Here is a 15,701-nt window from a genome sequence, read left to right as displayed (position 1 = left end):
AAGAAGAATGATACGGGGAGAGTGGACAGGAAAAGCAAGTGAAGAGACAGCAAACTGATGAAAATGAAATAGATGAATATAAGTGTGGCTAACTCAGTATTTCTCACCCAAACTTCCTTCCTAACCAGAAAAATAACAAAAACCTCTAAATCAGTGTACAATTAATGTTTAAATTAGTTCTAGAAGATTAATATTTACAGATTATACTATGTAATCTGTAGAAGAGTGTTACAATTTTATTAGAGATAATATCTGATAAGGCAAATGTAGCTTTGACGTAGTATCTTTACTGATATAAGAAAGTAGAATTTATACTATTTGGCATGTCAGGTATTTAATTTTTTTGCTATTGCTACAGACATTTCTGGAATTTCAGCTGTACAGTGTAAGAATATTTACTATTCATCTAGCTGATGCACACTTGAAGCTACTTGAGTTAGAAGGAAAAAATTAAGAAACTGAAGAAGTATAGAAGTTAAAATGCAAAATTTCTTTTTGGAAACAACATTAGTAACATTTAAAAATATTTTCCCTTCCAGACCTACTTGAAATATGATACACATTCCTCACGAACCATGAAGACTGTCGAAACTTCCAAATAACCTTGCACATGTTTTTCAGAACAAGCTCTTGTTCAGACCTCCCACCTCCCCTACTGCCCTGTGTTAAAGAGGATGTGAAAAGCTGCTTCTTTTACACAATAACTGGAACTTATATAGACAGAGAACATAGCTACATATGCCACAAGTCACATTATCTTTTATTGCACAACTTGATGTGTGATCTAGTTGGCTTAGATTTAGTCTCTCTCTCTCATGTCACAAAAGCACAAAACAAAAAAGGTTTTGTGACAGACTTGTAAATAATTAGATATAATAAATGTAATATAACATAGATTCCAAATCTCTTTATATATTTCAGCTGATCCTTCGGCCAGATTCTTTTGGGTTCAGGATGCTTTCAGTTTCCGCAAAAAATAATAATGTCACAGAATCAGACCAATAAAAACCACAAAATTTTCTTTTATAGAATCTATTTCAGGTTAGGAATTTAAATAAACACAACCTAGGTAATAAGAGCCAGATACATTAAAAACCCCACATACATTATAAATTATCAGATTTTTTTGTATTGGTTAACATTTTAACGCTGTTGCATTAATCACTGAATGGCTGTTCGGCTCCATTGACTGCGTACTGCAAGAGGTTGTCAAAACATTTTACCTGACAGATATGTTTGCTCTTCCATTTGCTCAGCACACATTGACTGTTTTGCATTAAGTCCTGAAGGACAACAGAAAACAGAGAATAGAGTTGGCATATACATTGTCATTCTTGGTTAACGTGCTTTTGATTTTCAAGTTTAGAGATGAAGCGTGCCATAGAAAGATGCAGCTATTTTGGAACAGTCCACCAAACAAAAGCACATTTATCATCCCTGGGAGGGCTGGACTTTCATGAAAATGAAAGCTGTTGAAAGAGGTTTGAAAACCGGATTACATGTTGCTATATTTGAAAGTTTCTGAAACGTACCTCTATCTCCTTGAGAGTATCTCGCAGTTTTTCTGGTCGTTTGTTTTTAAGTATCCAAGGATAATCTCGAGCTGGCAAATAAAAATTAAAAAAAAATAAAACCAAATGTGTGTGTGTGTGTGTGTGTGTGTGTGTGTGTGTTCTTCTGTGGGAGTATCTGTGTACAAACATATGTGTATATAGTAAAAAATGCTTTCCAAGTTGAGTTTCTTTTGCTGTGGCAAACACAAAACTAAGATTTCTAGGAACTACCTTAGACATAAAACTTAACCTATAATTGGAAGGAAATAGGTACTGTTTCCATTGTCAAATGATAGCCTTTTGAAAGGCTCTGTTGCAGAAACAGTTAGCATGAAATATCTACACTAACCATGATTTCACCATGGCAATTATGTACAGAGTTCTCAGGATGGAATATCCTGCCCAGTTGCCAAGCATTTGCAATGAGAAAGCCTCTCACATTCAGTACGTTTAATTCAGGTTCAAGTTATCAAATCCTAGACAGATATTACTCTTCTGAATTAACATTTCACTGCCCAATTTCAAAAAACAGGTGTCAACTTGTCTGCAAAATATATGTGCATGAATATATGCATATAGACAGGTTATAATTACAAATAATTGTGAATTGCACAACTTACATTATGGAGTGCAGTCATTTGCAGTATTTATTCTTAAAAATTTGGTCCTAGGAATCTATCAAGTCAATCAAACAAGAAATTGCAAAGAAAGAGAAAATGTTTGAGCGTGATTGCCGAGCTCACTCAGGTTGTCCTCCCAACTGCCTACAAACATTTAACATATTTATTGCTGCACGGCAAATTATTTTGAAAATTCTGGCTTAGTACATTAATTCTGGAATCATTAGGATGGCAAAGCTTCCTCTGGAATTGTAAGTAATTGGCTTGTTTTATGGCTGAGAATCAGACTCTAGTAACTTGCAAAATTTCATCATTTAAAAGTGAGCAGTTTTCCATTCATAAGTATACAATGAAAATCATGAGAAACCAGAATACATTGCCTTTAATTTTTTTTTTTATATCTAGCCTGTTTAAAGGAAACCCGATGAAAAGTTTTGAGCTTTGAGCTGACAGTTTGTACGGCAACTTCCAGACTGAATAACTTAACAGTTGTGTTTAAACCCCACTGTAAAAAGTAGTTTACAATAGAAGTGCTATAGAGTGAAAAAATGAAGGATTTCATATATCAACAAAAGAGCACACTAACGTACAACTTCTCTTTGTACTTTATTGGACCAAAGCCAGTGCTGGTAGAACTGTTATGATAATATTAATTAGGCATGTAAGATCACATTTTCAATAGGTACTTTCATAAATACTAGAATATTTATCCACATATGCAAAATGGGAAATTGCCTGTACAGATACCAAGCTAAATATACAAATCAGCAGCTGTGAATAGTTACCCAATGCTCCTTTTTAAGAAATGTGCCATATGGTGATTTCTGTTTGGGCATATATTATTTTATTATATTTATTATTTATCTTATTTTATTATTTTATTATTTTATTTATTTTACGGCAACAAGATGCAGTAGTTTAGGCTCCTTTGTATGACAGATGTCTAAAAGATATCAGTGGAGGCTTCTGTATAACTCCATTTATCTGGGCCTGCATCTCTGATTGTACAGAATCGCCTGCAGGGTAATGCCATGCAGAGTACATGGGATGCAAATGCATTATGCTCCTCCCTGCTTATAACCCTCTCCCAGCTTCCCACCCTAGCAGGACAATATTGACTGTGATACCCAACCCTCCACAGCAGGTTAGATTTACCACAGGGCTGTGTGTGCCTTTAAACCCACTTCTGCTGCGGTTCCGTCCTCCTCAAAGCACATCCTGTGAACAACGTGCCCTTCTAAAGTGAATTTTGCCTTCCAATGCACCCACAACTCCAAGTGAACTTTCATTATGATCAGATGAAATGTTAATGCAATTCTAACAGCATATATATTACTTTGTAAAGTCTTATAAAAATCAGTTAGATTTTTCATAGCTGTTAGGTAATAATGTTTGAACATTAATGTATATAGTCTCAGCTATAATACTACACAGGATTTGTGAAACTTGAGCCAGGGAAAAGTTATACTAATATAAAAATTTTTAACTGTCACAGTACTGCTGTGTGATAGTATAAACTGAAATTGCTTTTAAACAGATAAGGCAGGAATTCAGAATATGGCATAAATGGTTCAAAGCTAAAAAATATTCTGTGAAGACAGCTGATTATTAACCCATAATGTTATTCCTGCTGAAAGTATTTTAGTTACAATTTTCAGTTTAGAAGCAGGTGGTATTTCAATTCAAGAGCTGATTGGAAAAAAAGTTTATTGCTCATCTGCACACTAAATTTCACGAGGAAAACCCTGGACTGTGTTTATTTTTGTGATTCTGCTTGACAACAGAATTGAGAAGCAACACACACCACCACATTTTGTGACACGGAAAAAAAGATTGCAAATATATCAGGAAGGAGTAGTTACAACTTCTCAATTGCTTTGTGCTCTGTACTCCTGTGACAGTTTGTCTTCTAGCAAATAGAATGTGCAGAAAGCTATTTTACTGCTTTACCAGGGGCATCACCAATTCGATTTAACAATTCAGTCTTAGTATAACAAGAAACTTAGAAATGTCCTTACATTCTGCTAGCTTTTGCTTCTTTTCTAAGTAACCATGCTTCAGCTGCGATACTAAAGGGGAGGATGAAAAGATGTATGATAATCCTTACAACAGCTGTCAGCAAATATTAATATTAGAGAAAAGATTCATACACTTTGATAAAACAGAGAAATTTGCAAAAAAATTAGGACAATCCTGATGTTTTCACCTCATAAGTCAGCTATCTTAAATTTGCAGTGAAAGAAAGGCTTATGCAGCCCAACAGGTGGGCTTCTATTACTGAGCCTCCAATCTCATCAGATAGTGAAGTGAGCTGCAACCAAATCCAGAAGAGAAGCTGAGTCAGTCTGTCAGCAGGAGCAGGGAGACTGTGTATTCACCACGCAGCCAAGCACCCGGGATGCCCACGCCAGCCTCCACTTTCACCTGGTCAGAAACGGGAAGTAACTCTAGCCGAAAAGACCTTTTGGCCCACCACGAAACTTCTAGGATTAACAGGATTAATCAGATAAAGAAAATTGATCATTCACTCTGAAATGGCTATTTCAGATATCAGGTAAGGCTCCAGGAGGCCAAGGCTGTGGGTTCTCGTGCGTTCATGATGCCCTCTGCTGGGATGCCGGGAAACACAGAATTACGGCAATACCCCATGCTTCAAACAGAACAGTTCCTTAAAATGATGCTAGCATATTGTTTTAATACTCTGCAGGAGACAGAACGGTGTCATTTAGAATATGTGCTCCCACTAGGGCTTTTAATGGCAAAAAAGTTTGTAATTTTCAGAGGCCTGTATTAACATAATATTCAAAGTTGCATTTTGATAACTTCTTGTCACAAATGGTGGAGGAGCTTACGAGGAAGGGTGTACTGCTGGATCTTGTTCTTACCAACAGAGAGGGACTGATTAGAGATGAGAAGGTTGGGGACAACCTTGGCTGCAGTGACCATGAGATGGTGGAGTTCAGGATCCTGCAGGAAAGAAGTAAGGCGACAAGCAGGATTGCCACCCTGGACTTCAGGAGAGCAGACTTTGGGCTCTTCAGAGACCTGCTTGGAAGAATCTCATGGGTTAAGGCCCTAGAAGGAAGGGGGGTGCAGGAGAGCTGGCTAGTATTTGAACATCACTTCCTCCAAGCTCAAGAGCGGTGCACGCCTATGAGTAACAAGTGCAGCAAAGGGGGCAGGATACCTGCATGGGTGAGCAAGGAGCTCCTGGCCAAATTCAGACAGAAGAAGAAAGTGCACAATGTGGAAGAGGGGACAGGCTACTTGGGAGAATTATAGGAATGCAGCCAGAGTATGTAGAGATGCTGCGAGGAAGGTTAAGGCCCAGCTGGAATTGAGTCTGGCAAGGGATGTCAAGGACAACAGGAAGGGCTTCTTCAAATACATCAGCAGCAAGAGGAGGACTGGGGAAAATGTGGGTCCGCTGCTGAATGGGGCGGGGGCCCTGGTGACAAGGGATCCAGAGAAGGCAGAATTACTGAATGCCTCCTCTGCTTCAGTCTTCACTGCTAAGGGCAGCCCCCATGAATCCCAGAGCCTGGACACGAGGGAGAAAGTCTGGAGAAAGTAAGACCTTCCTCTGGTTGAGGAGGAAAGGATTAGAGACCTTCTGGGCAGGCTAGACATCCACAAATCCGTGGGCCCGGATGGGATGCACCCACGGGTACTGAGGGAGCTGGCGGATGTTGTTGCCAGGCCGCTCTCCATTGTCTTTGAAAGGTCCTGGAGAACTGGAGAGGTGCCTGAGGCCTGGAAGAAAACCACTGTCACTCCAGTCTTCAAGAAGAGCAAGAAGGAGGACCCAGGCAACTCTATGCCAGTCAGCCTCACCTCCATCCCTGGAAAGGTGATGGAACTGCTCATTCTGGATGTCATCTCCAGGCATATGGAGGAAAAGAAGGTGATCTGGAGTAGTCAGCATGGATTCATCCTGCTTAACCAATCTGAGAGCCTTCTCTGATGGAGTGACTGGCTGGGTAGAGGAGGGGAGAGCAGTGGACGTTGTGTACCTTGACTTCAGCAAGGCTTTTGACACTGTCTCCCATAACAGCTTCCTAGATAAGCTCAGGAAATGTGGGCTAGATGAGTGGACAGTGAGGAGGATTGAGAACTGGCTGAAAGGCAGAGCTCAGAGGGTCGTCATGTCGTCATCAGTGGCATGGAGTCTAGTTGGAGGCCTGTGGCTAGTGGTGTCCCCCAGAGCTCAGGACTGGGTCCCATCCTGTTCAACTTTTTCCTCAACGACCTGGATGAGAGGACAGAGTGCCTCCTCAGCATGTTTGCTGATGATACCAAGCTGGGAGGAGTGGCTGAGACCCCTGAGGGCTGTGCTGCCATTCAGAGAGACCTGGACAGAGAGGAACCTCATGAGGTTCAACAAGGGCAAGTGCAGGGTCCTGCACCTAGGGAAAAATAACCCTAGGCACCAGGACAAGCTGGAGGCTGACCTGCTGGAGAGCAGCTCTGCAGAGAAAGACCTGGGAGTGCTGGTGGATGACAAGTTGACCATGAGTCAGCAATGTGCCCTTGTGGCCAGGAAGGCCAATGGTCTCCTGGGGTGCAGTGGGAAGAGTGTTGCCAGTAGGTTGAAGGAGGTGATCCTGCCCCTCTACTCAGCCCTGGTGAGGCCTCATCTCGGGTCCTGTGTCCAGCTGTGGGCTCCCCAGGACAAGAGAGACATGGAGCTACTGGAGAGAGTCCAGCATAGGGCTACAAAGATGATCAGAGGGCTGGAGCACCTCCCCTCTGAGGAACGGCTGCGAGAGCTGGGCCTCTTCAGCCTGGGGAAGAGAAGACTGAGGGGGGATCTGATCAATGTGTACAAGTACCTGAAGGGAGGGTGTCAGGGGGACGGGGACAAACTCTTTTCAGTTGTCCCGTGTGACAGGACAAGAGGCAATGGGCAGAAACGGAACCACAGGAGGTTCCGGCTGAACATGAGGGGGAATTTCTTCCCTGTGAGAGTGACAGAGCACTGGCACAGGTTGCCCAGAGAGGTTGTGGAGTCTCCTTCTCTGGAGATTTTCAAGGCCTGCCTGGACGCAACCCTGTCTGACATGTTCTAGGTGACCCTGCTTTAGCAGGGGGGTTGGACTAGATGATCTCCAGAGGTCCCTTCCAACCTTACTGATTCTATGATTCTATGATTTTCACATAACCAAACAGCCTGTGCCAAAGTACATTAGAAAACTTTGCTTAGTTTTACTTATGGTTCAGTATTTATATTTTACCTGGTTCTTTCTTGTCATAGTACTGGTGGATCCCAATATCTTCATCTATATAATTGAACAGAAATATATTTAATTACGGAATGTGACACTGAAAATAAAATACAGCTTAGAAAGCAAAGTTCAGCCTCTCAATTTTTGCTAACTGGAGCAGAGTATTAAGTTTTAAAGTACAGGATAGTGTGAAGAAATGACAGCATACAGTCTGCAAACCAGCAAGCAAGGGCTGAAAGAGTGTATGAGAGGTCCCTACATTAATTTGGAGTTGTCATTTCCTTCACATACATTCTGATTTTCTTCCAGCTGCTGACATAGTAAGGCAATTTTTTACCACGTTCCTATTATCATCTTTTCTGTTTGTTCACAAGGAGAGGATCACAGCAGAGTGAACCTTAGAATACTTTAAAATGTGTTCCAATGACTGACACAGCTGAGCTGAAGACAACAATTATTATTATTATTATTATTAAGATTCATGAACTCCATGAAGCTGCCCTTTCAAATGATCCAACGTATCTACTCTTAGCTATAGTTGTTACTGTCTATCTTTGTAATACCAGATGCAAAAGCCCTTCTCAACTCCTGTGGCTGAGGGCAAACTCTGGCCATACATGGTTCCCTACTAACACGAGACCTAAGTGTGCACCAGATGCAGAGCATCCCTCTCTGTTATCCTGGTTCCCACGGCAAAGAAAATCAGGTATGTGTGCCACATGGGGACTGCAAACCACTTCAGCCAGTTCCTGATCTGGCTCATTGGTAGACAGATACTTAGGTGTGCCATGGTAAACTCCACCAAGTATGTCCAGCTGAGCTACTATGACTTTAAGTTGTAATGTTTTAACATTAGCATGGCATACAATTTTAGAATAAGACTTGTGGGAAATGAACAAATGAGCAGAGAGAAAGCAAGACGATTAAAGGTAGGAAAGAGGTCCAGTAGGCCACAGTACACTTTTAACTGCAATAAATCGTAACTATATGTGTTTTATTTAAACCATTGGATTTTTTAATGAAATATAGCTTTTTGATTTTTTTTATATTACTGTTACAAAATAGTTTTCATATAGAGGTGGAATGTTAAGACATACTGAGTCAATATTTCAATAATCATATTCATGAATGGTTTGAAACAAAATTATAGCACACTATGATTGGCATGAAATGTCAGAAATAACATTTTGATATCATCCACTTCTAAACCAGTGGGTTTTTTTGAGCATTAGATTTTACTAGTAACAAGGCAAGATGTATATATGTAATTTCCACAAGGCTGATAATTAGTCATATGTTTCCTGGAACAATCAATGAGCAAGATAAATATATACTTTAAAATTTCAAGTAATTAGGCAAAATACCCAGAACATGCAGCAATTTTTATTATTCATGCTGAAGTACAAATCACAATGACTCTGCAAATCAACTCAACTATCGATCTTCATTCACCCAAACTAGTTATTACACTGAAGCCTACATTCAAGTAGGATGTTGCTTCCTAAAAGTGAAAAAGCATCCAATTAAACATAATCATAACATTTTAGAGTTGAAATAATGCTCCAGTTCTATGAGGAGATAAGTAAAGCGGCTAAAAAGGTTCAAATACAGTATTTCTGTCTCATTTTCCTTCTCCTAACTATAAAAAACACTTCATTTGGGTATTCAGAATTTTATATCAGTTTAATATTCACTAATACAATTTGTTGCTTTATTTAAGTAACAGATAACAGATCACTTACCTCTAATATGTAAAGTATTCTTCAAAGACCATAGGTGCATCTCAGCCAGGCAGAAGGACATCTGATGGCAGACAGAACCTTAGCACTATCAAAAGAAGGAAAGAAACCACATGTGCAAATTAATTGCCCTCTATCACAAGAGAAACTGCAAATATTTCAGAAACTAAGTAGTAAAAGAGATTAGCATTGATGGTAATTTGCTATTTGTAAGTTGCAGTTCTCAACAGCAATAAAATGAATGATACAGGGGAATGAATAGGATAAAAATATGTAAGTATGCATGTATTTATATATATATGTGTGTGTGTGTGAAGAGCCAAACCAGTATCTGTGCCTGAATTCACAGTTAGTCTCACTGTAGTGAATAACTTTGCACTTGGTGCTTCTTGTATACATGTTGTAATTAATTTTTACTGCATGGTTATTACTTTGATGAACGCAAAAGTGAAGCCACTATTTACAGATCTGGCTTATAGATATGAGAATTTTACTTGGGGCCTAGCTTTTTTACACGCTGCACATTAGGAAGTACCAAAAAAGTCAAGAAGCAGTTTTGAGCTTAATATCCTTGCAGGCTTTCGATTGCTAAATATCAAAAATGATGTCTTTCTAAACAAAGACAAAGCACTTGTATTAAATCAATTAATAACAAAACAGCAGATGCGAAGAATGTAAAAGACATGAATTGAAATACTGTGTACATTGACTATCATTATGAACTGTTTGCTGGGTGTGTTTTGAGTGACCGGTCTGAACAGTGACGCTTGCGAGTGTGTTATACTTCAAGGGAGCATTGGGAATCTTCCGAAGCACAGTAACCAACAGACTTCCCTGAGCAGTTTCCTGAGGCACCAAATACTCAGTGCTACAGTCACGAATGGGCCATGAGACCAATTACGTCGGTTTCTTTGGCTAAACGCAAGTCTCCACTAAAAGCTGGACTCTGAAGGGGAACTTAAACAAACACAACACACTTCAATAATAACTGGTGGTATGGTACTGTACGTGAACTTCTCTCCTTTTTTGAAGTGGGCTCTTCATTTTCTTTCCATTAGTGCGCTCTAGATAATGTTGTCAAGGAGATGAACCAATTAGTAGATGATTGCAGAATTCCTATCACATAAAGAGTATCAGACATAAACGTCAAGAGTGCTGTGATGAAAAATATGTGCAAGAATCTCAGATAGCATCAAGAAAGCTATCATAGTCCCGGCAGAGCTATGAGACCTTGAGGTATTATCACTCAAGCTAATATGTATGTTTTGATGCACTGCCTAATCCACTGAAATAGCACCAAGTGGAAATAGCATTTTCTTTACACTGATCCCCAAATGTACAAAAAGTCTTACTGACTTACTAAATCCCATAGTCCTACCAAAAAAAAAAAAAAAAAAAAAAAAAAAAGAGAGAGAGAGAGAGAGAAAGAAAAAGAAAAAAGCTCACAACACACATACACATATCTAGTAAATGGAATATACTTTTGTCTTGGGTGAGAATGAGATCTGGAAAAAAATGTAAAGAGATTAATGGCATGATGGTCTGTGGAACCTGGTGACCTCTTTTGGTGTTAATATGGATGAGGCAGCCCTTCATTTTTCATGTGGACTATAAATAAAGGAGACTGTATATTACAATTCTCTTGATTTTTTTTCCTTTCTTACCTTAACAAGTGAATCAAAACTTATATTCCCCAAGGCCCAAAGATCCTAGATTAGAATCTCTCACTAAGAGGAAGTCATTGAATTGAGCGAACTTCTCAAAATCCTATCATGGTCTGACTTTAAAAAAAAAAAAAAAAAAGAAAAAAGCCTTTGATCGTTAGACAGTCTGTTCAGCTGGAGAGAAGTTATGTCTTGCCAGCAGACAAGGTGAGACTAGGGGACAAATACGCTAACAGAAGTTCTCAAAATGACTCTAAGGATTTTGTAGGTCCTCCGCACAGGTCCTTTCAGTTGTGACCTCCTACTGAATATAGAGGTATCCCATAACATTTTAATACTCTGTGTGGCCTCCAACCTGACATATCAGGGAAGTACAGGATTAAGCACCAAAAGATGACCTTAAAGTCTTTATTTTTTTCACCAAGTGGCAGGGGCAGACCTCCATAAAACAGAAGGAAGCTTTCAAATAAGCACTCTCTCTTCAAGATTCATAACTTTAAAAATTTGAAATGAAAAAAATAAGAAAGCTTTGCAAGGAAATGTAAAAAATGATGACTCCTTAAAAAATGCATTTCAGTTCTAGACCGAACAACCTGGAGGGAACAAAATTCTCTGTGTAGCTCCAACAGGATAAAAGATTGAGTTTGTCAATTATTCTACCCTTGAGGACTAAACAACAGTTTCATTTATTGCTTCCCCCTTCTTTGGACCCTGAGCATCCAGCCACAAACCAACCAACTTATATGAATGGTGATAACTGTTGTGCCAGTGAAAATCTGGATCTTCTATCCAAAAAATAAATACTAGTCCAATCTAACGATATCCTCATTTGAAAGGAGGGCAGGAACCTGAGAGCACTGGAGTGCAGGCTGTAGTGGAAATGCGGGAGACTGAGATTATAGTGGAAGAAGGGAGTAGATGTGGGAACTGTGAAGAGCTGAGGCTAAACAAACACCACCTGAGAGACAAGCACAAAGCTCTGTCCACTGGCAGAGGGAGCTCATTGGAGCTATTGAGCAAATTCCTTAAAAATTGGACTTCATTAGTTCTTTACTTGGTGAATAAATTACCCTAAAGATATTCCCAAATGTATTTGTTTCTCACAAATGGATACAAGAGAGTAAGCAGGCTAATTCTCATCTGTGACACTGGCCCCAATGTTTAGAGTAGATGGTGTAATAGATATGTGTGAGTAGTTTCTTGTTTGTGTGAAGAAATCTACTGATGCAGGAGGAATCCAATCTGGATTTAAGGCATCGGCTCATTGGGTCCATTGGTAAGATCAGCTCTGATTTTTTAGCCAGAATACTTTTAAATTTCACAAATACTTGGATTTAAGATACTGCAGAAACAGCACAGAAAGCATAGTTCAAATTTGGTTAGAAGTTTATGGAGTGCAATGGTGGCATTCTGATCTAGCTAATCCATTGCATAATCCTTTCTTTGCCTTTCACTGGTTATATACAGATCACCTAGAAACTCTTGCAAAAATAAGTTATTCTCACTTGATTCTTAAATGTTTAATTCATTTAATTGTGGTATTTTAAATTAATTTTCCAATAAGTAGATGTTTTAGTTTTCATCTTGCACTTGGCACTGGCAAAGTCTGAGATGTGTATACACTAAATAGAAGCTTCCTAGGGCATAATGCATGACAGTTAGCATCAGAGCCCATTTGCAATAAGATTGTGGTTAGCCAAACAGTCGGTGTTGTTTTATCATTCAAGATCAGATCAAAAATGCCATGGCTACATAAAGCAAACGATTGACCTATAAATTGGATCAGATGGGTTACAAATCGTTCTGTAATTGCACCATGGCTTTGGTAGGCCCTGCTCTTTCTGCTCTTTTGGCACCCATGGGTAGATCTCCTGCAGCTGACCCACTGGTATTTCACAACCCCTTTTCTGTTCAATTTTGCTGCTTCCAGGTTTAAGCATGTCACCCTCCCCTTATAAGCAGACTTGGACTTGTGTTCTTTGTCTTTCCTTTTCTCTTAAGGTGCTTGCTGAACTCAGACTTGCCTGCTGCTACTTTCTCAGCCCCTTCTTACAAATACTATCTCCATAACCTCAGACTGGTTCTCCTTGCCTGAATTCTTTGCTACCTTTAGCAGTATAATGAGCTTTATTTTTATATTTGTTTACTTTCCCTTTAAATCCCTTTTCCTCTAAGAAAAAGTGCAGATTTTTTTCTATAAATGAAAATGAGGACCTCTGCTTGTAAGAGCAGCCCCTGATTTTAAGAAGTAGAAATACAGACACGCTGTTATAAATCTATTCAGCGCATAATTATTCATATTAAAATATTGGTTTAAGAATCTTTTCAGCTTATACAAATAACAAATTGTTCAACTATCCTAAGTTCTAGAAAAATATTTAATCTCATTTACTGTTGCTATTTCCTTTATCTTTAATGTAGAGAGACTTCAGTGACGGAGAATATTTCTGCCAAGCACATGAATGAAACAAATTCTTTTCCTTATTCTAACTGTCCCAATCTAAATAAGAAAACTATTAGGTAGATGGGTGAAGAACACACAGAATACTCTGTGTATTGAAACACACAGTGAGACTTCTATTGTAGGAAAGGCCTAAATATGGCTTGCTGAATAATCATTGAAAGGAAATACATTATCTGATAACCCAAGAATTCTGGCATGAGAATTATACATTGTAAACTTATTCCCATATGCTGTGAAGTTGTATCATGCTCCATTGACTTAATTTTTGTGAAGTTTGTTTTATTGTTTTGTGAGTCTGAAAATAATACTTTTTTTGCAATTACAACTGGTTATATTTATGGAGTTTTTATCTTTGAAGACATTTACATATTTAACTATATATAGCTCCTTCAGCTCATTATATAGCTCCCTAAGAACATTAAGGCAATTTGACATATCTTAACATGCTGAAATTCATCTGTAAACTAGAAACATCTTAGTTCCAGTTGATATTGATCAAGATTACTTCTTAAACAATTATTTTTGGCCTCATACAGTTACATTTGTCTATTTTAACTACATTCAAAATGTTGAGGCCCTGATCTCACAATTGGTTCTGCACTGATGGACTCTCTACAGCCACAGAGATCACCTTGGTAGAGCTCCTAGCAGGATCTTGCATGTCACTAGACAGTAACTATAAAAAATGCAGCCTGACTTAATTTGTACCAGAAATAAGCACAAGTGTTTGGGATATTATTATTTCAAATCACACTAGCTGTATGTTGCCAAAAAGCCAGGCAGGCCATTGCTCAAGATGCGAGTCCTTGGATGAATTCCATGTTGTCCAGTTCATTCTCTGAGCTGTAAACTACAAAATTGTTTTGCACTGTTGCAACAAGACAGTGCTGAAGTTCAAGGATGTGTGCAGAAATACTGCAGAAAATCTGTATGGAGTAACTTCTTCCCGTCTAATTGCTTATTCATGTGTCAAAACCTCGGCAAAGATTTTGCTTGACTTGTCACACAAGTAGATGATGACAGGGTCAGAAACTAAATTCTTACTTTATGAGTTCTAATCTACTGCCCAAAGTACACTACTGTCTTTCCTATCTTCATAAACGCTTCCAATATAGATTATTGGTACACTTTTGAAAGACAGCTATTGATTAACTGAACAGATAATAAGATTAACAACAGTTAAGAGGACTGAATATGAGTGCAATAATGCTTTGTCAAGAAGATATTTAGTTAAGTATCAGCCACACCTCTGACAACATTAATGAAGCTAGCAGTCATTCTCCAATTGATACTGCAGGCAAGTATTACAGTCTCTAACAACCCTGTGAGAGAGTGTGTGTGAAAAGTTAAAAAGGTCATAGCAAATAGATATAACTGACCCAGGTTTTTACTTCATAGAGTAAAAAGTTCATATACACATTTTGATAAAGACCCTGAAGGCCTTTATATAAATCAGATGGTAGATAAGTGATTCAAAGTGCAGATATCCAGCGCTGACACATGACATAAGGAAATTACAAAAGTAGTAAATGTCAAACTATTTGATGCTATTCTTTTAGAAAATTTGATGTTGTAAATAAACTGATTTTTTAATGCTTCAGGTTTGTAGGTCATAAATTTTCCACAGTAATGATTTCTTACTATAAGCCAAAAGAGAAGATAATAAAATCCCTATTTTTTAAGCCAAGCAAAAATGAGCTTCAAAAGATGAGAAGACCTGCAAATTATTCAAACACAGAGAGTCCTTGGCTCCATTGCCCTACCAATATTGCAACTCTTATTTGCAAAGAAGGAAGTTCGTATCAGTAGGCCTTTAAATTGGGAACACCTGTTCACATATGAAACTAATAATAGAAATTTCTGGATTTATGGCACTATTACTCGCAATAATAATAGATCTGAAATGTTTATGCTTGTATGTATAGCTATTTTAGTTTTCTACTAGTCATGCAGCGTAGGCTGCTGCTATTAGTAACAGTGACCAAACAACACTTAGATTCAAGGCAATCAGCTAACCATAGTTCAACATGAATTTTAACTTAACATGTACATCTTTGTGCAAGACTTCAGATTGAGCTACCAAACTGCTACCCAGGTCTGTGAGGATCTCACAGTTCATTTTTTTTAAGGGCAGCACTGACTAAGTAGTGTGAACATCTATTTGTGTATGTGATGTACAAATTTTTCACTGAGCTGTTCAGCTCTTGCCTTTTACCATTTATACTATTAATGTTAACTATCGGAGTACTTATCCAAATAAATTTCAAAAGCACTTTGACAAACACACTGATTTGATTCACAAATCTTACAAATACTCACAAGTTGTCTTTAAAAACAGAAAAGTATTTTCTAAGTATATTACATGAACCGAATAAATGTACACGAACAAACACAGTGATTATATTTGGACATACAATGTCTTTTAAATGCATTTTT

General features: G+C 38.4%; 1 protein-coding gene across 1 annotated transcript in view; it reads right to left on the bottom strand.

The window, feature by feature from the left end:
• The window catches only part of WDPCP (WD repeat containing planar cell polarity effector), a 129,593-nt gene that overhangs the window by 73,029 nt on the left and 40,863 nt on the right, over window positions 1-15,701 (bottom strand). Inside the window, exons 3-7 of the mRNA XM_062571237.1 lie at window positions 9,141-9,225; window positions 7,408-7,452; window positions 4,192-4,242; window positions 1,533-1,603; window positions 1,224-1,283 (exon numbers count right to left, since the gene is read on the bottom strand). Coding sequence (XP_062427221.1) covers window positions 1,224-1,283; window positions 1,533-1,603; window positions 4,192-4,242; window positions 7,408-7,452; window positions 9,141-9,201 — 288 coding nt within the window. The 5' untranslated portion in view covers window positions 9,202-9,225. The remainder of the gene's footprint in view (window positions 1-1,223; window positions 1,284-1,532; window positions 1,604-4,191; window positions 4,243-7,407; window positions 7,453-9,140; window positions 9,226-15,701) is intronic.

This window comes from Rhea pennata, chromosome 3 (assembly GCF_028389875.1).
Source record: "Rhea pennata isolate bPtePen1 chromosome 3, bPtePen1.pri, whole genome shotgun sequence".
NCBI classification, from domain to species: Eukaryota; Metazoa; Chordata; class Aves; order Rheiformes; family Rheidae; genus Rhea; species Rhea pennata.
This window is presented reverse-complemented; position numbering and strand designations above follow the sequence as displayed.